Source organism: Equus caballus, chromosome 3 (assembly GCF_041296265.1).
Source record: "Equus caballus isolate H_3958 breed thoroughbred chromosome 3, TB-T2T, whole genome shotgun sequence".
NCBI lineage: Eukaryota > Metazoa > Chordata > Mammalia > Perissodactyla > Equidae > Equus > Equus caballus.
Genome location: NC_091686.1, coordinates 42,486,103 through 42,511,516, shown reverse-complemented (window position 1 = coordinate 42,511,516; position 25,414 = coordinate 42,486,103). Strand labels below are relative to the sequence as shown.

The following is a 25,414-nucleotide window of genomic DNA, read 5'->3' as shown; positions in this document are numbered from 1 at the left end:
CTTGCTAATTTGCAACTGAGTATCTCTCTGAAACTTTGATGAATATGTATCCTGGGTGTGTTTTATGGATGTTCTGTGTTCTAAAAAGGTATAAAACTGTACTGAAAACCATGCCTCTCTGGAACGCTTTCTTCCTTTGTAGAGACTGCCTGATTCAAGTAAAACGCACCTTATCTTTCTTATCTATAAAATGGTTATTGGTTATTTTGTGTCAACAAAAGGTATATAGTCGTTTTCCCTCTTTAATAAATCAGTGGTTTTCAACCTGAGGGGAGATCAGGCTGGATTACATCAGAATCTCCTGTGGGGCTGTCCAGCCTATTCCCCGTCAACTCCCCCCCAGATCCTAGCATACCCTCCAGGTCGTGAAAGGTCCCACAGGGAACTGCAATGCTTCCCCTCCTCAATCCCCACACCAGCTGTGAACTACTGAGAAAAACCTGGATCCTGGATGTTCATTTCATTTCTTTCCAGAGAGGAAGTTAGTAATTCTTCTTAGGTACCCTATATTCATTTTGGTCAGTGGAACCAGGTGAAAGGGCATATCTAATTAATAAACACACCTACAGATATTAAGAAAATGAGAAGTCATTCCTAAGAAATAGGTTATTGAATGCTTTAGTTTGGACATATTGAATGTCCTTGCTACTAATAAGTTCTGCTTTTCTCCTTTCTTTTATGAGAGGTCAGCACATTTGGGTGAAGAGCCAAACAGTAAATATTCTTGGTGTTAAGAACCATTTGTTTTCAACTCTGCTGTTGTAGGATGAAAGCAGCCATTGCCAATACAAGAAGCAAACTGGGTGTGGATGTGTTCCAATAAAACTATATTTACAAAATAGGCGGTGGGCTGGATTTGGCCTGCAGGCCATAGTTTGCTGACTCACTTTGTATAGCATCAAGGAAGGTATTAATCCCTCCTTTTTATCCCTGGGCCAACCCAGGTGATTTCCACGGCAGAGCCCCTGTGTTCTGGGAGGCTCCTCTTACTTTCTTCCACTGTCCTGTGAGCATGGGCTACTTTTCATCTTCCCCCCAACACAGTCATCCCTGGTCTGCTTCCAAAACAGTAAGCCCTGGTGACTCATGTCTCTTAACCCAGTGGTTTAGAATTGCCGCCACGTGCATGAGCAGCATGTAAACTGTTTGCCTCAGTGGCTTATTCCTGATGACTTAGGATCTCTCTCCCAACTGACTGTTAGACTGTTACCTTAACAGGATGGGACTCTTTCCCTTTTGAACTTGTCCCAATGACAGGACACAGTAACAGGTGGTAAACAAGCTTATGGAGATCTCTCTCACAGTGGCAACTGGGATGTCACAAAGGACAATTTCATAGCCCTGTGGAGCCTAACTCACCTGGACACACACAGTTGCACCTGATCCCCTGCTGGATGAAGTCTGCTGCCACGGACTTTGTGAGGCCAATCACGGCCGCCTTGGTTGTGCTGTAGACACATCTGTTCACAACTCCTGAGGATGAAGAGAAGGTTCGACAAGTGAAGGAATGAAAAACACAGTCTCCTCTAGAAAGGGAACACAAATTAGTGTCCCCAGTAACCAGTGTCATGCTTCCTCTCACCCCACTGTTTTTAAAAAATTGATATCAGGTTTTCTCCCTTAATAGGGTGAGTTTCTGAATTTAGGAAAATAGTATCATTATCGGCATGACTCAACTGAGACTCAGGTGTTGAGATGCTGCACTTAAATGACAAGTGGTTTTAGTTTTTCATCATCAGCTGGGAGAAACCTTAGGCAGATTCCAAAAGAAAATTAGGAGTGACATCGGCATCATGGTGGAGTGAGCTGTTCCCTTTGTCTCTCCCTCTTCAAACTACAACTAAATGGTCATTCATTGATCAGCAGAAGATACCCACACAGCACCTCAGGATGCCTGAGAGACCTGCGCAGCTATACATTCGAAGGGGGATGGACTACCACTGGAGAGGTGGTGGAGATAGATGAGTACTCTTCTGGTCCCCCAGCAGACCTGTACACGCATGCAGCTGCTCTCCCAGCTGGAGGCCCATAGTACTGCTGCAGCCCCAAGGGTGGGAGCGTGCCTCGGTGTGACCACAGGAACAGGTGATGGCAGCCCTGAGCCCCCGCACGATCGCTTTCTCATCTGGTGGGAGAGCCCAGAGCCACTGCAGTCCCAGGGAATGGCTAGGCTCAGACCCAGTGGGGAGGCCCTGCCCACAAAGCACTAATGGCTGGTGTGACCTAGGAGCAGATGGCAGTGGAGCTGTGCACCCAGGCAAACAAATTCCCAGCTGCCTTGAATGCCCATAGTACCACTGTGGCCCCAAGGGGCGGAGTGCAACTCAGTGGGACTGTGGGAGCAGGCAGCAGCCCTGAGCTCCTGCATAATCGCTTTCTTGTCTGGTGGGAGAGCCCACAGGGCCTCTGCAGTCCCAACAAGTGGCCCAGGCTTGGACAAGCAGGGCTGACAGGGATCACGGTGGGCTCAGATTACACAGGTGCTGCCCCCTCTCCAGTGGTGGCAGGTGGAATGTATGACCAGATACTATCAGTATGCAAATGCACAAATCCACCCCATTGAATGGTATGAAGTATATTAATACTCCTGACCAGAAGGAAAAAGACAAATACTCAGAAAGCAATCCTGAAGGCACAGAAGTCTACAATCTAAATGACAGAGAATTCAAAATGGCCATCATAAAAAACTCAATAAGTTATGAGAACTCAGAAAGACCGTTCAATGAAATCAGGAACAAAATTAATGAACGGAGAGAATTCTTCACAAAAGAGATTGAAACTATAAAGAAAAAACGATCAGAAATGTTGGAGATGAAAACACAATAAATGAGATAAAGAAAAATTTGGAGACCTTGAATGACAGAGCTGATATTACGGAGGATAAAATTAGCAATTTAGTGAACAGAAATACAGGTATTCCAGAGGGAGAAGAGAAGGAGAATGGAGCACAAAACTTGTTCAAAGAAATAATAGCTGAAAACTTCCCAACCCTGGGGAAAGAGCTGGAATTAGAAGTAAAAGAAGCTAAGAGAACTCCTAATTGCATCAATGTAAAAAGACTTTCTCCAAGGCATGGATTAGTAAAACTGGCAAAACTTAATGGCACGGAAAAAATACTAAGGACAGTAAAGCAGAAGAAAATCACCTACAAAGGAAACCCCACCAGGCTTTAATTGGATTTCTCAGCAGAAACCTTACAGGCTAGGAGACACTGGAATGATATATTAAAAATTCTGAAAGACAAAAACTCTAAGCCAAGAATACTCTATCCAGCAAACATATCCTTCAGATATCATGGAGAAATAAAATCTTTCCCAGATAAACAAAAGCTCAGGGAGTTCATTGCCACAAGGCCCCCTACAAGATTTGATCAAGAAGGCCTTCATACCTGAAAAGAAGAAGAAAGGGTTTACACAGCCTTTAGCAAGGAGATAAACAGGCAGACAAAATCAGAAAACTGCAACTCTTTATCAGAACAGATTAGCATAACATTAAAGATGAAGGGAAGGAAAATATCAAGAATAAATATAGTCTCATCATTTTAACCACAAACCCACAACACAAAATGGAACAAGTTGTGACAACAATAATGCAGAAGGCGAAGGGGAAAGGGATGGAAACTGCTTAGTCAAAAGAGATAAGAGTCTATCAGAAATGGACTATCTCATCTATGAGATCTTGTACACAAAGTGCAGGTTAACCACTAAAAAAATCACAACTGAGACACAAATGATAAATAAGGAGAAAACTGAGAAAACCATCATAGAGAGCCACCAAACTGAATCATCAGTCTGAAATACACGGGATAAGAAAAAGGGAAATACAGAACAACTGGAAAACAAGTGATAAAATGGCAGCATTAAGCCCTCATATATCAGTAATCACTCTAAATGCAAATGGATTAAATTCCCCAATCAAAAGACATAGAATAGCTGGATGAATTAGAAAATAAGACCCAACAATATGCTGCCTCCAGGAAACACATCTCAGTTCTAAAGACAAACAAGCTTAGAGTAAAAGGATGGAAGACAATACTCCAAACCAATGGCAAACAAAAGAAAGCAGGTGTTGCCATATTTACAGCAGAGAAAGTAGACTTCAAGATAAAAAAGACAATGAGATGGGGCCAGCCTGGTGATGTAGTGGTTAAGTTCACATGCTCTGATTTGGAGGCCTAGGGTTCATGGGTTCAGATCTTGGGCGTGGACCTACACATTGCCCATCAAGCCATGATGTGGTGGCATCCCATATACAAAAGAGGAAGACTGGCATGGACATTAGCTCAGGGCCAATCTTCCTCACCCAAAAAAAAAAAAAAAAAGGCAATGGGAGACAAAGAAGGGCAGTATATAACAACAAAAGGGACACTCCACCAAAAGGATTTAACACATATGTGTACGTAAGCCAGGAGCACCAAAGTACATAAAGCACCTATTAATTGACCTAAAAGGAGACATTAACAACAACACAGTAATAGCAGGTGATGTTAACACCCCACTTTCATCAATGGATAGACCATCCAGAGAGAAGCTCAACAAGGAAATAGTGGAACTAAATGAATTACAGACCAGACAGACTTAATAGATATATATAGAACACTCCACCCAAAAGCCAGCAGAATACACATTCTTCTCAGGTGCACATGGAACATTCTCAAAGAAGGACCACATGTTGGGAAATAAGGCAAGCCTCAATAAATTTAAGAAGATCGAAATCATATCAAGCATCTTTTCCAACCATAATACTATAAAACTAGAAATCAACTACAAGAAAAAAGCTGGGAAAGAGATAAACATGCAGAGACTAAACAACAACCTACTGAGCAACCAATGGATCATTGAAGAAATTAAAGGAGAAATCAAAAAACAACTGGAGACAAATAAAAATGAAAATACACGATACCAACTCACATGGAATGCAGCAAAAGTGGTCCTGAGAGGGAAATTCATGGCAATATAGGCCCACCTTAACCAATAAGAAAAATCTCAAATAAGCAATCAAATTACGCCTAACAGAATTAGAAAAAGAAGGAGGGAAATAATAAAAATTAGAGCAGAAATAAATGAATTGAAACCAAAAAAACAGTAGACAGCATCAATGAAACTAAGACCTAGTTCTTTGAGAAGATAAACAAAATTGACAAACCCTTGGCCAGACTCACTAATTTAAAAAAAAGAGAGAAGGCTCAAATAAAATTAGAAGTGAAAGAGGAGAAATTACAATGGATACCACAGAAATACAAAGAATTATAAGAGAATACTATGAAAAACCATATGCCAACAAATTGGACAATCTGGAAGAAATGGATAAATTCTTAGACTCATACAACCTCCCAAACTGAACCAAGAAGAAACAGAGAATCTGAATATACCAATCACAAGTAAAGAGATTGAAACAGTAATCAAAAGTCTTCCAAAAAATAAAAGTCCAGGACCAGATGGCTTCTCTGGAGAATTCTACCAAACACTCAAAGAAGATTTAATACCTATCCTTCTCAAACTATTCCAAAAAATTGAAGATGATGAAATACTTCCTAACACATTTTATGAGGCCAATATCACCCTGATCCCAAAGCCAGACAAAGACAACACAAAGAAGGAAAATTACAGGCCAATATTGCTGATGAACATAGACGAAGAATCCTCAACAAAACATTGGTAAACCAAATACAGCATCACATTAAAAGGATAATACAACATGATCAAGTGGGATTTATTCCAGGGATGCAGGGATGGTTCAACACCTGCAAATCAATCAATATGATACACATTAACAAAATGAGGAATAAAAACCACATGATCATCTCAAGAGATGCAGAGAAAGCATTTAACTAGAGCCAACATCCATTTATGATAAAAACTCTCAATAAAATGGGTAGTGAAGGAAAGTACCTCAACATAATAAAGGCCATATATGACAAACCCACAGCCAACATCATACTCAATGGGGAAAAACTGAAAGACATTCCTCTGAGAACAGGAACGAGACAATGGTGCCCACTCTCACCACTCTTATTCCACGTAGTCCTGGAGGTTTTGGCCAGAGCAATTAGGCAAGAGAAAGAAAGAAAAGGAATCCAAATTGGCAAGGAAGAAGTCAAACTCTTGCTGTTTTCAGATGATATGATTTTATATATATAAAACCCTAAAGAATCCATAGGAAAACTATTAGAAACAAGCAACAACTACAGCAAAGTTGCAGGGTACAAAGTCAGCTTACAAAAGTCAGTTGCATTTCTATACTCTAATAACAAACTAACAGAAAGAGAACTTAAGAATACAATCCCATATACAATCCCAACAAAAAGAATAAAATATCTAGGAATAAATTTAACCAAGGAGGTGAAAGACTTACACAATGAAAACTTTAAGACGTTAAATGAAAGAAATTGATGATGACATAAAGAAATGGAAAGATATTCCAGGCTCATGGACTGGAAGAATAAACATAGTTAAAACTTGCATACTACCTAAAGCAACCTACAGATTCAATGCAATCCCAATCAGAATCCCAATGATGTGGAAATAGAACAAAGAATCCTAAAATTTACATGGGGCAACAAAAGGCCCCGAATAGCCAAAACAATCTTGAGAAAAAAGAATGAAGCTGGACACATCACAATCCCTGACTTCAAAATATACTACAAAGCTGTAGTAATCAAAACAACATGGTACTGGTACAAGAACAGGCACACAGATCAATGGAACAGCACTGAAAGCCCAGAAATAAACCCACACATCTACGGACAGTTAATCTTCGACAAAGGAGCCAAGAACATACAATGGAGAAGGGAAAGTCTCTTCAATAAATGGTGCTGGGAAAACTGGACAGAAATATGCAAAAGAATGAAGTTAGACCATTATCTTTTGCCACACACAAAAATTAACTCAAAACAGATTAAAGACTTGAAGCTAAGATGTGAAACCATAAAACTCCCAGAAGAAAATATAAGCAGTACACTCTTGGATATCAGTCTTAGCAGTATCTTTTCGAATACCATTTTTACTTGGACAAGGGAAACAAAAGAAAAAAATAAACAAATGGGCCTTCATCAGACTAAGGAGCTTCTGCAAGGCAAAGGAAACCAGGAACAAAACAAAAAGACAACCCACCAACTGAGAGAAAATATTTGCAAATCATAAATCCAACAAGGTGTTAATTTCCAAAATAGACAAAGAACTCATACATCTCAACAACAAACAAGCTGATCCCAAAATGGGCAGAGGACACGAACAGACATTTTTCCAAAGAAGATATATAGATGGCCAACAGGCACATGAAAAGATGTTCAACATCACTAATTATTAGGGAAATGCAAATCAAAAATACAATGAGATATCACCTTTTACCTGTTAAAATGGCTATAATTACCAAGAGAAAAACTAAAAAATGTTGCAGAGGATGTGGAGAAAAGGGAAGCTTCATCCACTGCTGGTGGGAATGCAAACTGGTGTAGCCACTATGGAAAACAGTATGGAGATTCCTCAAAAAGTTAAAAACAGAAATAACCATACCACCCACCTATTCCACTACTGAGTATTTATCCAAAGATCATGAAAACATGAATGTGTAAAGATATATGCACCCCTATGTTCACTGCAGCATTATTCACAACAGCCAAGATGTGGAAGCAACCCAAGAGTCCACCGACTGATGAATGGATAAAGATGTGGTATATATACAATGGAATACTACTCAGCCATAAAAAAGACAAAATTGTCCCATTCACCACAACATGGATGGACCTGGAGGGTAATATGCTAAGCAAAATAGGCCAGATAGAGAAAGACAAACACCATATGATTTCACTCATATGTGGAAGAAAAACTAACACATGGACAAAGAAAACAGTTTAGTGGTTACCAGGGGGAAGGGGGTTAGGGTGTGGGCACAAGGGGTGAAGAGGCACCATTTATAAGGTGCACAGAGTTCATTGACCTCACCACCTTCCAAGGATACTGGGCCTGGTCCCTACACAAAGGAATGTGTCTGGGCTCAGGGCCAAAGATGGCCACTTTGGCCCTGACTCTAAGGCACAAGTTACAAAGAATGAGTCCTGTGTCATGTTCCTTGTCTGGGCTGGCCACCCTGACGGGCACCTGACAGGACTTTAGAAACATCCTATCCATGGGAACGAAAAAGATAGAAGCACCCCATCTGTGGGAACAAGAAGAAATAACTCAAAATATCCAAATGTCTAAAACCCTGAGTCAGAACCCAGAGAAACCTTAGGGTAAAAGGGAGTCACAGGCATAGAACAATTGGGAGTCTCACTGAGGAAAGGACACCTTGCCTCAGACCCGGACAATCGGCACTCCCACCTGCCGTACAAACTATTGGGACTTCCCCAGCTGATTGTGGTGTGGATGTTGTAAGTACCGATTTGTTGTTCTCCCTTATGCCCACTCCTTGTTCTGTTTCCCTTTATCCAAAACCTTTGATTGCTGAAACAACCAAATAGCCTTGGCGGTGCCTGTCATTCCTTGCCCTTTGCGGCTGCGGGCAACATATGGTGACTGAAAAATAATAATGCACAACTGAAACTTCACAGTGTTATAAACTATTATGACCTCAATAAAATAAAAAAGATAAAAAAAGAAAACTGGCGCAGCGGTTAAGTTTGCACGTTCTGCTTTGGCAGCCTGGGGTTCGCCGGTTTGGATCCCGGGTGCGGACACAGCACCGCTTATCAAGCCATGCTGTGGCAGGTGTCCCACATATAAAGTAGAGGAAGATGGACATGGATGTTAGCTCAGGGCCAGCTTTCCTTAGCAAAAAGAGGAGGATTGGCGGCAGATGTTAGCTGAGGGCTAATCTTCCTCAAAAAAAAAAAAAAAGAAAGAAAAGAAAAGAAAATTAGGGTAAAGCAAAGCAAAACAAAAGACCAAGAAGCTTAGGCATTTCTTTGCATTTCTCTCTCATGCAGGCTTAATGTGTGTATCCTCGCAAAGAGAAGGAATGTTCTCTCAGCAGTAGCTATTTCTTTTTTTGTTTTTTTTTTGTAACAGAGCTTTGTATGAAGTGCTGTGACAATACGGGAAGTAACTCTGCCTGTGGGCTTGGGGGGGTGCTTCACAAAGACAGTTGATCTGGGCCCTAAACGAGAAGTCAAGTTGAAGGGCCAGGATTGCAGTGCAAGATGGAGATAAGGGCACAGTCTGGCACACATGGATTTTCAAGTTTAAAATGAAATAGCTGGGGCCAGCCTGGTGGCTCAGTGGTTAAGTGCGCGTGTTCCGCTTCAGTGGAACTATCACATTGTGGAAGACGTGTGTTTGCCTGAGCCTCTCCCCACTCCCCGTTTTGGACTGTGAACTCTCTGGGGGCAGGGGCACACAGTAGGTGTTCAATACATTTTTGATTAATCAAATGAATAAATGTTTCCTTCTCCCACTTTGATCTCCACTTCCATATCCATTAGAAGAACTAAACGGGAGAGCACAAAAAACAAACTTTCATTTAATGTCACTGGGTCACATGTAAGGTGAAAGGACTGGTAGACAAGGAACTTAATACTAATTTTAAAAGAGCAGTTTTGAAGTTATGGGTAAGTTTTATCATATCTGCTATGCTTGTTTCCAAAACCCTTAGCTTGTGAAGATTATGAGTATGTTCATCACAACCCCCAGAGGAAAACAGACTTACCTTTGATGCTGGAAGCCACAGAGGACATGTTGATAATATTGCCAGATTTGTGAGCAAGCATCTGCCAAAATAAAACAAATAATAAAAAAAAAAAAAATGCCACTCTGCAGGCTAAAAATACTACCTCTTTAAAAGATCTGCATTTACTCTGGGTTTGCAGAACCATCTTATTAGCTGTTAACATGAAGTACTATTAAGCAGTCTTAACAACCTCCTCATCACTGCTGGGAACTGATGGCAGAGTACACTCTCACTGGCAAGAACATCTCCCAGGGGGACTACCACCTTCCCTGTCACAAGAGTATCAGCAAGACCGAGGATGAACTCTAAGCCAGTGCAAATGAATGTTCATATTTACTGTGTTCCTGATGTTAGAAAACTCTTACTCCAGTGAACACATTATTTGATGAATACCTACAGTGGCTGGGTATTGTGTAGGTCCAGGAGATTCAAAGATAAGTGACACAGTCCCTGCCTATGGAGAGCTGCCAGTCTGACTGGGTGGCTGACATAATCAGCATCCAGAGACAGCATGGGCCTTCACAGAGAACAGGTGGTGGGTGGTAGGAAGGGACCAATCCACTGTTGGACACTCAGAGGAGGGCTCCTGAGGAGGAAATATGTGGGTCGATTTTTGAAAACTAGAGTATTAGTGTAACCGTGGGCCCTCCAGGACCAGTTCAACTGACCCCGTCTTACCAACAGAGTAATAAGAGTGGGTTTTCAGGAACTGAGAGTCCCCCCTTGTCCAGTTCAGGCCAGGTAAGACCACCATTCCATCAAGTGGGCCTGCGCAAATGCCTGTTAAGTAATCTTTTTGACATCAAAGGGCTGAAAACTCCACCCTCAGATCATGCCAACATCACCATTCTGTGAATATGCGTCCTATGAAGAGCCATGGAGCTGACTGCACTTGCACAGATCATCACTCACCTCATTTCTCACCTCCAAGTATCCGTCTCCACCCTTCAGACCACCCTGCCCTTCATCCCATAAATTTTGCCCCAAGTCCTCGATCAGGGAGACAGATCTGAGAGAATACGCCTCCTGTCTCTTTGCAGATCAAGCTAGCAATAAAGCTTTTTTCTTTCCCCAAATCTGATGCTGTAATTAATTGTTTTTTTTCTACGTGCATTGGGTAGGAGAACCCCATTTTTGTGGAGTAACAGTCAGAAAAACAAAAGAGAAGCGTGTTTTAAGGAATGAGAACCATAGGTATAAAGGTTCTATTATGGAACTGGGGGGAAGGGATGGGTCTGGCTGGAAGGCAGGCCCTGGGAGGAAAGAGGCCTTAGAGGCCAACAGGGACTAAATTTATGAATTTGGGATTTTCCCTGAAGATAAGGAAGGCCTTAGTGCAGAGGAGGAGCGGTATGTCTAGATCTGGGGATTACAGGTTCCTCTGGCAGCCTATGCTGGAGACGACTGGAAGCTGCAGTAGTGGTTCAGGAAAGGAGTGGTAAAAGCGGACACAGCAGGCAGAGCTCAGTCCATGGCCACATGCACTGACGGCAGCCTCCTGTCAAGGGCAGTGTTTCCTAGAAATACGTCCTGCAGGATTTCCCCACTCAATTGTGAACTTTGAGAGAGGAGGGTCTGGGGCTGTGTTGTCCTCCTAGACAAGGGGGACAGTAGGCGGTCAATACGTTTTGATGAATTAAGATCACCTGAGGTGCTAGTTTAAAATGCAGATTACTGGGCCCTGCCCCAGACCTAAACAAATATATAATGAAACAGGCTGCTATGACTTAAAAAATGTTTTGTTTTCAATGAACTTACACTTTATTAATTATAACATATACGTATGTTTTCAAGATAATATTATGTACATGCAAGGGCATGGGGACTCATAAACGTTTTGGAGGAAGAAGCAAGAGGTTGAGAGAATGGGCCCAAAGGGCACTAACGTTTCATGGAAGTCAGAGGCTGGGAGGATGGCTATAGAGAACAAGGGGAGATGGTGGCCACGAGAGAGTGGGGAAGAGTTCAAATAACTGCCGGGAGGAAAAGGGAGAATATCAACTAGAGAACAGAGGAAGGAAAACCAGGATATACTCTATCAAGAAAATCAAGTGAAGTTTCTAAAAGAGCAGTGTAAAGGGTCTAGAGAAAAAAGTCACTTCCGTTGGGGTGAGTTTCTCCAGTAGCTTTCAGACAGAGGCAGGAATGGAGACAGTGAATGATCGAATGGATCAGGGATGAGGCTGCCAAGATTATACATCTCTTCATGGTCATCTTCTTACTTTCTGTTTTGATACTTAGCTACCAATCATACTAAAAGCAGAGAGTCTGAAACCAGCCTACGGCATGGTGCTGGAGACAGCGAAGGACACCGGGAGAGGCTGAGGTGACCCACGAAGTCAAGGAAGATCGAGGGGAGAATATACTTAACTCAACTTGTGTGTCTATAAAATAAAGAGAATCACAATGAAATGGGGTCCTCATAAAAAACACTAGGAAAATTAGTAGAGTAGAATGGTGTTGAAAACTAAGCCTTAAAATTATTCTTTCTTATCCATTTTAGCAAATAACCCATTTTAATTTATTGTTCCAGTTTTATTGAAATACAATTGACATACATAATCCATTTTTAATACATATAGCCCAACTTAATATATAAAAATGGGCTATTAAGTGAGTTCAGTCTCCAATCTTCTGAAATGCAATAATCTCTCAGGCAAACTAGAATTTCGCGCCTAGAGATGCTACTGCTGCCCCAACACTGGTACCATCCATTCAGCTGGGCCTGTCTGCTGATTCTCCAGCCCAAAGTCCTTGCCTCCCTCCATGCTGCCTTCCTACCCCCAGCTCAGAACCTGCTGTCCCGTGTGATGCTCCCTCTGCCTGCCAAGCAGCAGCCCTCTGTGGCCCATAAAGTGGAGTGTCTGTGATGTGGATTAAGGCTGCCCCAGCTAGAGAAGCCCAAGGTGACCTGGCCTACATGCCAAACTATATGACCCAGTGGACTTTTTTTATGGTATGAATTAGGACTGCCCCAGGGAGAGAAGCCCGGGGCATCCTCACCTGCATGCCGATCTATATGGCCAGATTCGTATCTAAAGTTATATGACCGCACAATAACCAGACCCCATCTGCACTGAAATCATTTAATGACTTTTTACATCATCTTTTCTTTTTTTCCAGTAAAAATAAGTCACGTACCCATGCCTTATAAAATTAGCCCTAACCCTCAACTCAGGGCAGCAGCAGGAGCTCTGACTGCCCCTGGGTCCTGTCCCCACGCACCAGCTCTGCCTGCCCATGGGTCCTGTCCCCATGCCAGCGGGGGCAGCAGCAGGAGCTCTGACTGCCTGTGGGTCTTGTCCCCACACACCAGCTCTGCCTGCCCATGGGACCTGTCCCCATGCCAGCGGGGGCAGCAGCAGGAGCTCTGACTGCCCGTGGGTCCTGTCCCCACGCACCAGCTCTGCCTGCCCATGGGTCCTGTCCCCACGCACCAGCTCTGCCTGCCCATGGGTCCTGTCCCCACGCACCAGCTCTGCCTGCCCATGGGTCCTGTCCCCATGCCAGCGGGGGCAGCAGCAGCGGCTCTGCCTGCCCATGGGTCCTGTCCCCATGCTATTCCACACTATTCTCTAAATAAAAGAGCACTACTGCCAGATCTTGAGAGTCTAAGAAATCTTTCTTTTGACTCCTCGGCTCACCGACCCCGCATCATCTGTACATAGTAAGGCCACATAGGACTGATCTTCCAGAAGCTCAGGCAGGGATACAAAGGTCTCTACAGATCTCCTCTAGCTGTATCTAGTCAGTCCCACTCTGACTCAGCTCTTTTGTCCCCATCAACCAGAACTCAGCTCCTAAACTTGGCAGACCTTGGCTCCTTGGGTCTTCAGTGATTCCATGCCTGACCCCAACCTGGACTGATATCCTAGATTCACTTACTCATTCAACCAACGTTTGCTAAGCACTTCTGTGTGCTAGGGACTCTTCTACAATACAGCAAAGGAGGAAAAAACCCCAAACATCCAAGCCCTCCCCAGATCCTTGCCGTAATGGATCTTCTTTTCTAGTGGACCTTGGATTCTGCACTGACCTCTTAGAGAATCTTCAATTTGTCCTCTGCCTTTTGACCGATCTTTCAGTCTTGGAATCTCTATCCATGAACAGAAATTTCCTACAAGTGTTCCTATATTTTGACCACCTGACCTTGCAGATCTGCTTGGACTCCAAATCCTGGCTTCCTCTGGAAAGTTCTAACTGGGTATATGTGTGTCATGGTTAACGAACACAAGAGGATCCTAGACAATTACTGCTGGAAGGGATTGTGTAATCTATCACCCTCATTTTAAACAGAAGAAACATGGGGCTGGCCCTGCGGTTGAGTGGTTAAGTTTGCGCACTCCGCTTCGGTGGCCCAGGCTTTTGCTGGTTTGAATCCTGGGTGTGGACATGGCACTGCTCATCAAGTCACGGTGAGGTGGCATCCCACATGCCACAACTAAAAGGACCCACAACTAAAAGTACACAACTATGTACCGGGGGGCTTTGAGGAGAAAAAGTAAAAATAAAATCTTAGAAAAAAAAAAAAGTAAATAAATAAATAGAAGAAACAGATGCTGAGAGAGCCTAAGTACCATCTCCTAGGGCACCTGGTGAATTAAGGGCAGAGCTCAGGCTGTGCCGAAGGTTTTTTGACACCAGAGTCTGACCTTGGGGTCAGGTTGGTTAGGGTCACCTTAACAAGTGGCACTGACTCCTTTTGATTCCCCATCCCACTGGTTAATATTTTGGGGGATTTTTTTCTTTTCTTTTTTTTACAAACGAGTGTCATTGTTTCATATGGATTATTGTTAAGGTGCTTTAAATCACAGGCAAACTCACTAATTTGCAAGTTATTGTTCGATATTTTAAAAGTTAACACTTACAAGTGTAAATTTCAGCTCCACTGTGCCTCACACCTACGTTCCTCACTGATACTCCTGAAGCACTGCAGACACGAACAAGCTCATTTTACAAATGAGTCTCACACGTCTCATCAGCTGTGACGGACGCTCTCCCCTTTTACCACAGCCTCTGCTTCTCCCCAAATCCTGTGTTAAGGACCAGCCTTCAAAAAATGCATCCAAGTTCCAAATAACAGATTTTCATCACCTCCAAATAGGTAAAAAAGGCAATTTATATTTTTAAAAAATTTGCTAGTTCAACAATCTGTGGGCCCACCCAAAGATCCCTTCTAGGCACTAAACAAATAGATTAAAAACAAATTCCTTCGTTACTAAGTCAATTTCTCTAACTTTCCTTTTAGCATTCATCTGTATCCTTCTTGACATTAGGTTGAATGTTCAGAGCAAAGTATCAGTCCTGCTGCGTCATTAAAAAGCTCTTCTCCTGCCCCGCACAGGGCAGCATTCAGTACTCCAGTCATCTCATCCAGCAGGGATGGATGGAAAGAATGGCTCTTCTGCATTTCACTAGGATTTAATTTACAACCTTGAACTGAGCTGGTTCTGTACTCAGTCAACCCCTCCATTGTCTGAGCCCGTGCTGTCTGCTACTGCTGGCTTACAAGCTCATTTGAAGCCAACATTTTTCATATTTACACCTGTCTCCCCTAGAGCACCTGGTGTGGTGCTTTCTATCAAAAGGTACTTAAAGCTTATTTGTATAACAAAATGAAAAACATTGATGAGCTGTGTGAAGGCTGGAGAATTCAAGGGTGGCAGACTCAGGAGGAATACTCTCTCTTCAGCACATGCTGTCTCTCACCTCTCTGGAACTTCAGTGGCTCAGCTAAAGACAGGAGAGTAAGGAGGGTACTCAAGGTACAGAAAAGCAGTGGGGTACATCCATCCTGAGAGCGTGTGCCTAGTCTTGGCTCTAACCACTTGCTAGTTATATGATTTGGGCAAGTTACTTAACCTCCTAGTTTCTTTCTCTGTACAGTGAATGGGACAAAGTAGTACCTACCTCATCGGATTGTTCTGGTCCCACAGGCCTCCTGCTGTCCCTCTCCCTGGAAGCTTCTCCCCAAACACCTGAATGGTTAGCTCCGTTGCTTCATTCGGCCTCTATGAAAATCTCACCTTATCAGTGAGGCCTCTGGGACCTCTCTAATAACTGAGCTTTTTTTCTCTTCATAGTACTTCTAACTACCTCACATGTTATATGTTTATTTGATTACATATTATCCTGTCTCACCTCTCCAAAATGGAAGCTCCCTTACAGAAGGGACTTTGTTTAGTTCTCTGATTTGTCTTCTGCACCTAGAATGGAGCCTGGCATGTAGAAAGTGCTTAATAAATATTCTTTGACTGGATGAACTGGAAGGTTAGACGAATTAATTTATACTAAATGCCTTGGTATTTACGTTCACTACATGTTAGTCATTACGTTAACTACCATTACTCTTCAGCACATGTGAGGATTCTTTCTGGATGCCCAGGATGGAGACCTGGAGACTAACGTGGTGGTCATCCTGGTGGTGGTCACCTTACTTTAGGAAGAAAGGCCTTGATCATCAGGTACATGCTGCGGACGTTAAGATTCATTGAGAAGTCCCAGTCTTTCTCCTCACAGTCCAGGATGGTTCCATGATGAACAAAACTGGAAGAGTAATTAAACAATGGGGAAAAATTATCATTAAAAACGATTTCTATTCCACTTCCTTTTCATTTTTATTTTCATTTATTGACTTAGACCATTGTCCCTTCCCTAACCAAGACTTTTAACAATTCAAACATAGTATCACTTGGTACATTAGGTAAGTAAGTGTCTCAACAACTTAAGGTAAAAAATTCGTTATTTGAAAACAAGATCCTTCTTTTAAAAGAAGGCGGCAAGAGTCTGGAGCCCCCAAACATAAGAAGCTCTATACCAAATGCACAGGAAATATCAACGCCATTACAAACAACTGAGGACACTTGCCCCAGTGGACTCTGATTTCAAGAGCAGCAGTGCCCTCAGGTGGCAAGAACTTACCATTCTCAAGGGAAATCAAAGTTGCAGGGAAAACAAGTATCTCACCATCTCAGGGCAGCAAAGTAATATCGCTACTGTACAGTTCTGACATACTGAGTAAACAAAGCAGAACAAAAGAAAACCCTCAAAATAGCCTTTGCTATTTTCCAAGTCACATTTCCTCAAGGAAGCTTTATAACAATGGGGTCCTAATTGATTTCACTGTCCCCTGGACCAAAATTATGTAATTACTTATAAAATATTGTCAGTTGTGATTCCCATGTACCACTGTACTTCCAGTTCAATCGAATGACAGCAAAAACCACATGCTATATTTCTATATCCCTTACTTTGCTGAAAATTTAATAGATGCTCAAAAAATAATTTTGCTAGTTGATTTTTTCATGGTTCTGAATATATTCTTCTATGAAAGATGAGATTATTTATAAAATAGATAATCATAAATTGTTGCTTTAATTTCCATACATTGTAACACATGATAAACTATGAATAGACAGACTTTTTTCATACTGAAACATGATTAGGAAGAATCATAAAAATACATAAGGCGGCTCTAGGATTTTTCTATCAATGCCACAGTATAAACGTTAACACCACACAAGAAAAGTGGAACATCAGACTCTATCTACTTAGTCCTGCGTAAGCCTCAACTGTCCTCATCTCTACTGTCATGCCTGAGAAGGGAGAGTGAGCACAAGCACTAGCTGCTCCACATGGGGCTGCTCCAGCTCCAGTCTCTCATCCTTCAAGCATGGTTCAGCAAGTTTGGTACTACTCTATTAAGTTCAATTAAGCCATTTTCTTTTTTTTTTTTTTTTAAAGATTTTATTTTTTCCTTTTTCTCCCCAAAGCCCCCCGGTACATAGTTGTGTATTCTTCGTTGTGGGTTCCTCTAGTTGTGGCATGTGGGACGCTGCCTCAGCGTGGTCTGACGAGCAGTGCCATGTCCGCGCCCAGGATTCGAACCGACGAAACACTGGGCCGCCTGCAGCAGAGCTCGCGAACTTAACCACTCGGCCACGGGGCCAGCCCTAATTAAGCCATTTTCTTTGTGCTGTATATAAAGCAACAGAGTGAAACTTCTTTTGATGGGATTAATTGTCCTAATAAGAAATGCTGCGCTTGGGAGGTAGAAAGAACTTGCCAGAATGTTGTGCCAACAAATGGGGAACATTCGCATTTCAATAAACTGAGTACTCAGTTTTTGGTAGATATACTTTGCCTTAAAGACACTCCTGGAAAACAGATTTTAATTTTATTTTATAAGTCTCAGTGGAACATCAGTGACAAGTCCACTGGTGTGAGCCTGTCCCCAGCCTTAGGTAGATCAACAGCGTTGGATTGGTAGCAGTTGTCTTGAGTATCCTTAAGTGCCTTTAGGTCCCAAGCACATGTCAACTTCTATGGCTGTTTTACTTGCTGAATCTTACTTGTAACAAAAATTCTGTCCAAAATCCAGCTTTATTTCCTAAGGAATATATTAGGGTTCACAAAGAATAATTTGGCCATATTATCAAATTTCTTTTAATAAAAGACATAGAAAACTTTCTGTAAGGAGAATGAAATTAAAAAGTTATGAATTACCCAGCAACATTAAAGAGAATGTCAACTCTCTCAATTTCATTGGCAAACTCATCAATTTGTTTTTTTTTTGTGACATCCAGGACTCGAGTCTGAATACCTGAAACATAAAACAAGGGAAACTATTTACTTATACCCATAAAAAATGTTTAGTCTTGTAGATGTAGCTGCTTTGAAGTACAAAGATTACAGTATCTGTCCATTTTGCCTTCATAGGATTGTTGACCATTGGTAGGGTCTTAAGAATCTTAAGAATCTCATTAATAAAAATCTTAAAATCCTCCCCATCCTGAACTCCCAATAACACACCTCTCTCTCCCTCCCTTTCTCTTCACTCTCTAAATTGAATACTAAAGGCCTTTTCTGAGAAAAGACTTTACAGTGAAGTATGAATGATTTATATTAGATGCTTCTCAGTGAGCCAGCAGTAATAACAGAGCGCAGGCTTGCTGTGGCTCACTCTTTCCCCAGAGGTGAGTCACTGCCCCAGGAACACTGAATCCTATCTGAGTGAGGGGTGGGGAAGGGCAGGGCAGTGAGACAGGAGACTGTTTCCATTTGTGCACTTTACCTTCATGTCAATTCCATTATTTATTGGAAACGACTTTGTCAGTCAAGGGTATAATCACTTATTTCTGCACTAAATTGCAAGGAGAAGAAATGAGGGGCCAGGAGAAGGGATGAAACACTTGAAAGCTAGACATGAGAGATCCAGCATTGGATCTCAGAGACACACTGTAATAGTTACTAAAAAACCCCAAACATTCTCTAATAAAAGAAAGTCACTATTTTAATGTTTTTAAAAAAATATGGTTTATTTTATTATTCTTTTATAGATATAGAAAGAAAAGATTATAAACATAGAAAAGGAGAGAAAGGGGAGAAAGTTTCGGGAAGACTTTCTTCCCTTAGTACTTTTTCAATACTTTTTCAGTACAACAGCGTTTTTCTGACTTGGAGTTAAAATTCCCTATTATTAAAATTAAATAATTTCCCAATAATAAATAAACAATCCAATAATTAAAATAGCATAGTCTAATTCCGTTCATGAATTCAATGTGCTAATTTGCATTTGATTATATAACCTGTTCTATTTTGCTGGAAGAATTAACTTTCAAATGAGCTGTCTGTTCTGATTTCTTTCAGAGGAACTCTAGTTGAAGTCCTTTGATGCTGGAGTTGAGTTCAGTGTGGTGCAGTAAGGGGTGATACACAGCGAAATAATCTGCATAATCTCTTAGGGTTTCTGATCATATGTGACTTTAGGGCTGAGCTGTCTCCAATATGGTAGCCACCAGGCACATGTGGCTACTAAGCACTTGAAATGCAGCTAGTCAGAACTGAAATGCGCTGTAAGTGTACAACACACGTGAATTTAAAAGATTTAGTATGAAAAAAGAATGTAAAATATTCCATAAATTTTTTTTATATTGAGTATGTTAAAATGGTATTTTAGATATATTTAGTTAAATAAAATACATTACTAAAATTAATTTTCATCTGTTTCTTTTTACTTTTTAAATGTAGCCACAGGAAATTTACATCACACACGTGGTTCACATCATTTTCCTACTGGACAGCACTGTGCCGAGTAGGGCACAGAAGTGAAAGTTGTCATTAAAAGTTAATGCAACAACTGTTAAATTTCACATACAATTTTGTAATTAGGTACTGAATCCTTCAACATGCTGGATAAAAAAAATTTTAAGTATACAACTTTTATATATTTAAGTATACAGATTTTTGTCTGTAGGTTCACAGAATATAGATTTGATATCAAAGAATCAGGCTCTAAGAAGAAGGCCGGTGGAGCTGACCAGCTAAGTAATTTTCTTTCAGCAGACGAGTACTGTTTTTTATAATACCTTATGGACTCTGAATCCCAAGTTCAAGCTGCTGAGTTGCTTACCCGGGTACTTTTCCAGTTCTTGAAGTTTGGACTCATTGATATCTGTGGCTATGACTTTGGCACCTTCTCTTGCAAAAGCCTGCAAGACAACACACAAATGAATCCTTTGTTTACTTGGTTAAGCTGCTCTCATGAATAGAAAATCCTTTAGCCTTTTCTCCCTTTATCTTATTTTCATTGTTTTCCTTATACATGGGTGGAATTTCAAACTATCTAGTCTCACTTAGCCCTTCCCATTGTTATTTTTATCATTAATTAGTACAACATGACATACATTGTGCTTGTCATCTGACTTTGTCCCTTTTAGTAACATCAAATACAATAGTGTTTTTAAAAAACTAGGATTCTGTTATTAACACCTCTCAAAATACTACTATTCTGTAATTTGACAGCCTTTATTCCATTTCTGAGCAGGTGACTAAACCCCAAATAATGAGAAAAATGGGTTATTTCAACACTTTTCCTCCTAAGAGTATACTAGTGTTTTCACAAATATCAAACTAATCCTACCGTTACAGTTAAGCTGCATTATTAGCTCAAGTGAGGACTATAATGTGCAAGAAGCTGCTATAAATTACAAGGTAAAGGTAACCTGATAGTCTTAGAACTCTGGAGTCCTACGTCTGAACTGACGTGATTTCAGAGGGCTATGTACTCCTTTAGGCCCCCTGTAGCAAATTTATTACAGTGCAGAGAAACTGAGGCAAAGAAATACGTTCTCAGCGTCAAAAGTTATGAGACGTCACATAATAAATATGTGAGGTAAGCCTTGCTTCATCTGCCTGGGATCAAGAGTAGCAACTTTTATTTTTGTAACTTAAGACAACAGAAGCACAAAAGCCAATAAAAAAAAGAAGTAGAGCAGAATTAAACAGCCATGGAATCTGTCCATGTGATTCAACCCCTCCAAAGGTAGGAAGCAAACAGAGATAGTAACTTACTATGGCAGTGGCCCGGCCGATCCCCTGAGCAGCAGCTGTCAGGACGATGACCTTCCCATCAAGTCGACCCATAACGGAACCTGCGGTTTAATCTACAGACACGTGTATTTAATGGCATGCACTGTAGACATGGTCCTATGCAGTAACATCTAGAATGAATGGTTCAATGTACTCCTTTAAGAACCTGAAGATGGCACCCCAGCACAAATATTCCCACCATGAGAATTCTCCAAGAGCACCCACTCTAGATACCTAGCTTTGTACATCAAAACCATTTGGCACAGCCCACTCAACTGATACTCAGTAAGAGACAGACATTGGACTTGACCCACCTTTCGGTTTTTTGAGAACCCAATGCTGATCCAGAAGGGGTGGAGTCCTCCCCTCCCCACCCCACCAACATCCTCCCCGCTGTGCCCGCACGCACTGCTATGCCACTGGGCATGTCCTTCCTGCTTTCTGTCCTGTAAACTTCCGTTGGGTTTGCACCATCAATCATTTCTAGTTTGTTTATTTATATTCTTATTTTTGCAGGAGAAGATTCGCCCTAAGCTAACATTGAACCAGGAGGCTGAAGTGGAGTGCACCAAACTTTAACCACTAAGCCATCAGGGCTGGCTCTCATCTGTGGTTTTTCCTTGTCCCTTGGAAAGATTTCACCATCAGCCTCAGAAAGTCACTGAACAAAAGAACCGGAAAATCAAATCATGTCCAATACCCCCATTTTACAGATGAGGAAACTGATGTGGCCTGGTCCAGGTCACAGAGACAGACGAAACGCAGGCCTCCCCATAACGCTGCCGATCCTCTTCTCAAGCTTAAGCCGGCGGGAGTTAACGCTTTAACAGCCACAGTCAGTCACTTCTGACAGGCAGGACTGAGACACTGTGACCGGGGGAAAGGTGGCGTGCATCAGGTCTGACCAGTGCCGACTGCAGGGCGCGCGGAACGGCTAGTGCTGAGGTCGGGGTGGCGAGGAGTCAAACGATGATCAAATGAGGTGGTCTTCAAGGAGCCAGGCTCTCTCCCCCATCCCGCTGTTCTCAACGTGTGCCTCTGACCTCGCGCCAAGTCACAACATGGCTGCTATGTCCCAAGGCACCATATCCGCATCCGCGCCAAAAAACACCAAGGGAAGGAGCAAAAGCCAAAGGTCTTTCTACCCAAGAAGGAAGGCCTGCTCAGAACCCCGGCCCACGTTTCACCCGCCAGCCCTAGCAGCCGCGGGGGCCGGCGTGTGGGGGCGCCGTCTTCCCCCCTTAGGATGGGAAAGGCAGGGAAGCGAGCTGGGCGGGCGTTGAGCGAATGCACTCAAGGAGCACGCGCGCACACACCGCGCCCGAGAAGGCGCAGGCGGCTTCTCCGGCCTGGGCCCCGAAGCCCTTTCCTCCCGAGCCCCACTCCGTCCTCCTCAGCCACGCGCGGCTCCGCCCGGCGGGGGCGCTCACGCGGGCAGGCGTCAGGCAAGCGGGGGCGAGAGGGCCGGGGGCGGGGGGGGGGGGGGGGGCGTCAGGCAGGCGGGGGCGGGCGCACCCGGGGGGGCGGGGGCGGGGGCGTCAGGCAGGCGGGGGCGGGCGCACCAGGGGGGGCGGGGCGGGGGCGTCAGGCGGGCGGGGGAGGGGACGGGCGTCAGGCGGGCGGGGGCGGGCGCGCGGGGGGGTGTGGGGGGGTCGTCAGGCAGGCGGGGGCGGGCGCGCCGGGGGAGGCGGGGCGCCGGGCGAAGGCCCGAGGTGCGGCCCGGTCTCGCGCGCTCCTTCCCGCGTCCCAGCCGGCGTCGCACCCGGGCCTCCCACCAGCCGGCCCAGCGGGCCTCCTGTCGCCCGGACGCCTGCCGTCCAGCCCTCGGCCGCCCGGGGCCCGCGGCGTCCACGCGCGGACAGGAGGCGGGCGTTCCAGGGGGTGCCCCGCCGTCCCCGCCCCTGCCCGGGCGCTCGCTCCCTCTGCTCCCAGCGCTGCCCCGAGCGGCCGGCGCCCGACTCCGGGACCAGCTCGCCGCTGCCCGAGGCGCTCCGACCGCGGCCGCCCTCGCCAGCCACCAAGAAGCCCAGCCACTCTGAGGCAACGAAATTTTCACTGGTTTTCCCCCTTCTTACACGAGAGGTTCATACTCACTTTAAACTTGGGGAGAGTTGAGATATTTGCAATATGTACTTTAGGAATGAGAGACTCCAGGAACCTTTACCCACCCCCAGTCCTGAGCGTGCGGATCAAACGCTGTAACTTGAGCCCGTGCGCCCCGCGGCTCTGGGCGCCGGGCTCCGGGAGGCCTCCCCGCCTTTCTGGGCCCGGAGTTTGGAGCCGAAGGTTTACTGTTAGGTCAACTGCACTGCCACGCTAAAACAGAGCTTTTGGGAAAATGAGTTGCAAACATGGCCTGAAATGGTAAAATCCAATATGAAAAGCAAACGTGATGGCTTTCTTACTGTAAACACTGGAATCAAAGTGTTAATTTTTCGTTATCAGAGACAGAGCATTTTCGGGAATTCTGTCTTCATGAGCCCGGAAGAAAAATGTTCACTTAAAACACTGAAAAATCCTCTCTTCTTTGGTTATTTTGAAAAACTGAAGATACCAGAGTTCCAAATGCACCCTAATCCTGATCTAACTGCTAAGATTTCCTGAAATAAGTAACGTGCAAAGCAACACATAAAAATTAAACATCTCCTTTTCCCAGTCCATTTAAAGTTTCATTGAAAAAATACCAGGAAATCTTACTTTAGAGTAGCAGCAGGTGGATGGCGTCCTCCAGGTCACTGCGCGAGCGGCAACGAAGACCTTCGTGCAGACAAGTCAGGGCTTAATGATGAATGCTGGGATGTGTAGTTCAGGTTTCTTCCGAGTTTGCTGGTTCTGTTTCCTTGAGTTTTTAAGGATTCGCACATTGCTATACTCAATGTGTGTACGTGCTGCCGTCTAGTGGAGCTCAGGTCGAACTGCTAACTCCGAGTAAACGGTGAAAAGCGGAAAAAGTCCCCGCAGCATGCTCAGGACTGGAAACCACTCCCTTGGCTTTGACCCCTCTCAGTCCCTGTCGTTTGTGTCTACTACGTGCTGTTCTGCGGTGTTCAAGATGGAATGAGGCAGAAGTCGCATGTGGAAGACGGCAGAGCCGCGAAACAGAAGGAGCCCAGGTCACTGAAGATACTAGAGCCTTCTCTCCTGGCCCTTGACATGATTGCTGAGAGGGCAGCACACGTTCTCTCGCGTTGAAGGTATGGTTGTGGTTCTCTTGTGACGCGCCGTCTCTTCTAACACTAATACACGCTTAGCGGCGGAATGCAGGCGTCCTGACTGCGCTCGCGGTGGCGTCAGGGAGCAGGTTGAGCCTCAGTGGGAGTGTGGAGGCTTCAAGGAAAGAACATGCTGGGTAAGAGCAAAAAGCCAAGTCTGGCTGAAGAGAACAGAGACACAAGAAGGAAAGGAAAGGACTGGGTCACGTGAGCCCTCTACACTAGGCTTCGTAACTCCAACTTTCTCAGGCAGGTAACTGAGCAGAGTGAGTGTGCAGGTGGTTTGTGCATGTGCTGTTTAAGTGGGTTCACTCAGCACCCACCCAACTCACTTTCCCCTGCCTCCTACACTGTAAGGGTGATAAATAAATGACAAGCAGTAGGCTATATTGGAGGATATGAGGAAGCCATTTGGTTTGAAACTAATTTGACCTGGCCTTGTTTTTCCAGAAAGGTCTGTTGAGCGTGCATTGTACATCTGCTTTAAACGCTTACAATGTCCCAAAGATAAGAACAATGCCCTTAAAGATAAGGAGGTAGCTTCCCCCTACATCGGCATTTCCTTTAATATGCATCTCTCCCTAAACTAAGGATTAATTATGGACCTCCTGTGCTCACCGTGTGACTACCCACCTTGTGACCACTGACCTACTGACCTCTGACCTGCTGGGCCAGCAAAGCATCTCGCGATAATTGTAAAAGGGATATTCCTGCCATATATGATGGATGCTCTTTGTTCCAAGACTGTGTATAACCACTCGGTACACCCCACTTCTTTGGTGCCCTTCCTTCCTTGAGGGAGGAAGGCCCCAGGCTAGTCCTCAGACCTGACTCATAATAAATTCACCCCAATTTTGATTTGTAGATTGATGTGGATTATTTGTGTCAAGGGGCTGAAAACAAAACTCTCAAATTGCCAGCTTCCTTTGCTGCTAGGGTTGGCCAATGAAATGTGGGCTGGAGTTTCTGAGGAGGCCTTTCTTCTTGGATAGAAAGGCCTTTGGCTTTTGCTCCTTCCTTTTTTTTGGGGGGGGGGGGCGGTCCTGGAACGTGGATATGATGCCTTGGGACCTAGCAGCCATTTTGTGACTTGGTCTGAGGTCAGAGGCACACACTAAGGACAATAGAGAAGAAAAGGAACCTAGTTCCTTGAAGACAGGCTTAAG

At 43.8% G+C, this 25,414-nt stretch overlaps 1 protein-coding gene across 4 annotated transcripts in view; it reads right to left on the bottom strand.

The window, feature by feature from the left end:
• The window catches only part of BDH2 (3-hydroxybutyrate dehydrogenase 2), a 29,934-nt gene extending 6,156 nt beyond the window's left edge, over positions 1–23,778 (bottom strand). The window contains exons 1-7 of one of the 4 annotated variants that reach the window (NM_001433488.1): positions 23,734–23,778; positions 21,019–21,110; positions 20,078–20,156; positions 18,172–18,268; positions 16,104–16,212; positions 9,646–9,706; positions 1,360–1,473 (exon numbers count right to left, since the gene is read on the bottom strand). In NM_001433488.1, the coding sequence (NP_001420417.1) occupies positions 1,360–1,473; positions 9,646–9,706; positions 16,104–16,212; positions 18,172–18,268; positions 20,078–20,156; positions 21,019–21,090 (532 nt within the window). In that variant the 5' untranslated portion in view covers positions 21,091–21,110; positions 23,734–23,778. Of the gene's footprint in view, positions 1–1,359; positions 1,474–9,645; positions 9,707–16,103; positions 16,213–18,171; positions 18,269–20,077; positions 20,157–21,018; positions 21,111–21,350; positions 22,473–23,130; positions 23,269–23,733 lie in introns of those variants that run through there. The other 3 variants (XM_023637606.2, XM_070261758.1, XM_001499229.5) reach the window with 3 other exon arrangements.
• Between the last annotated feature and the right edge of the window lie 1,636 nt (positions 23,779–25,414).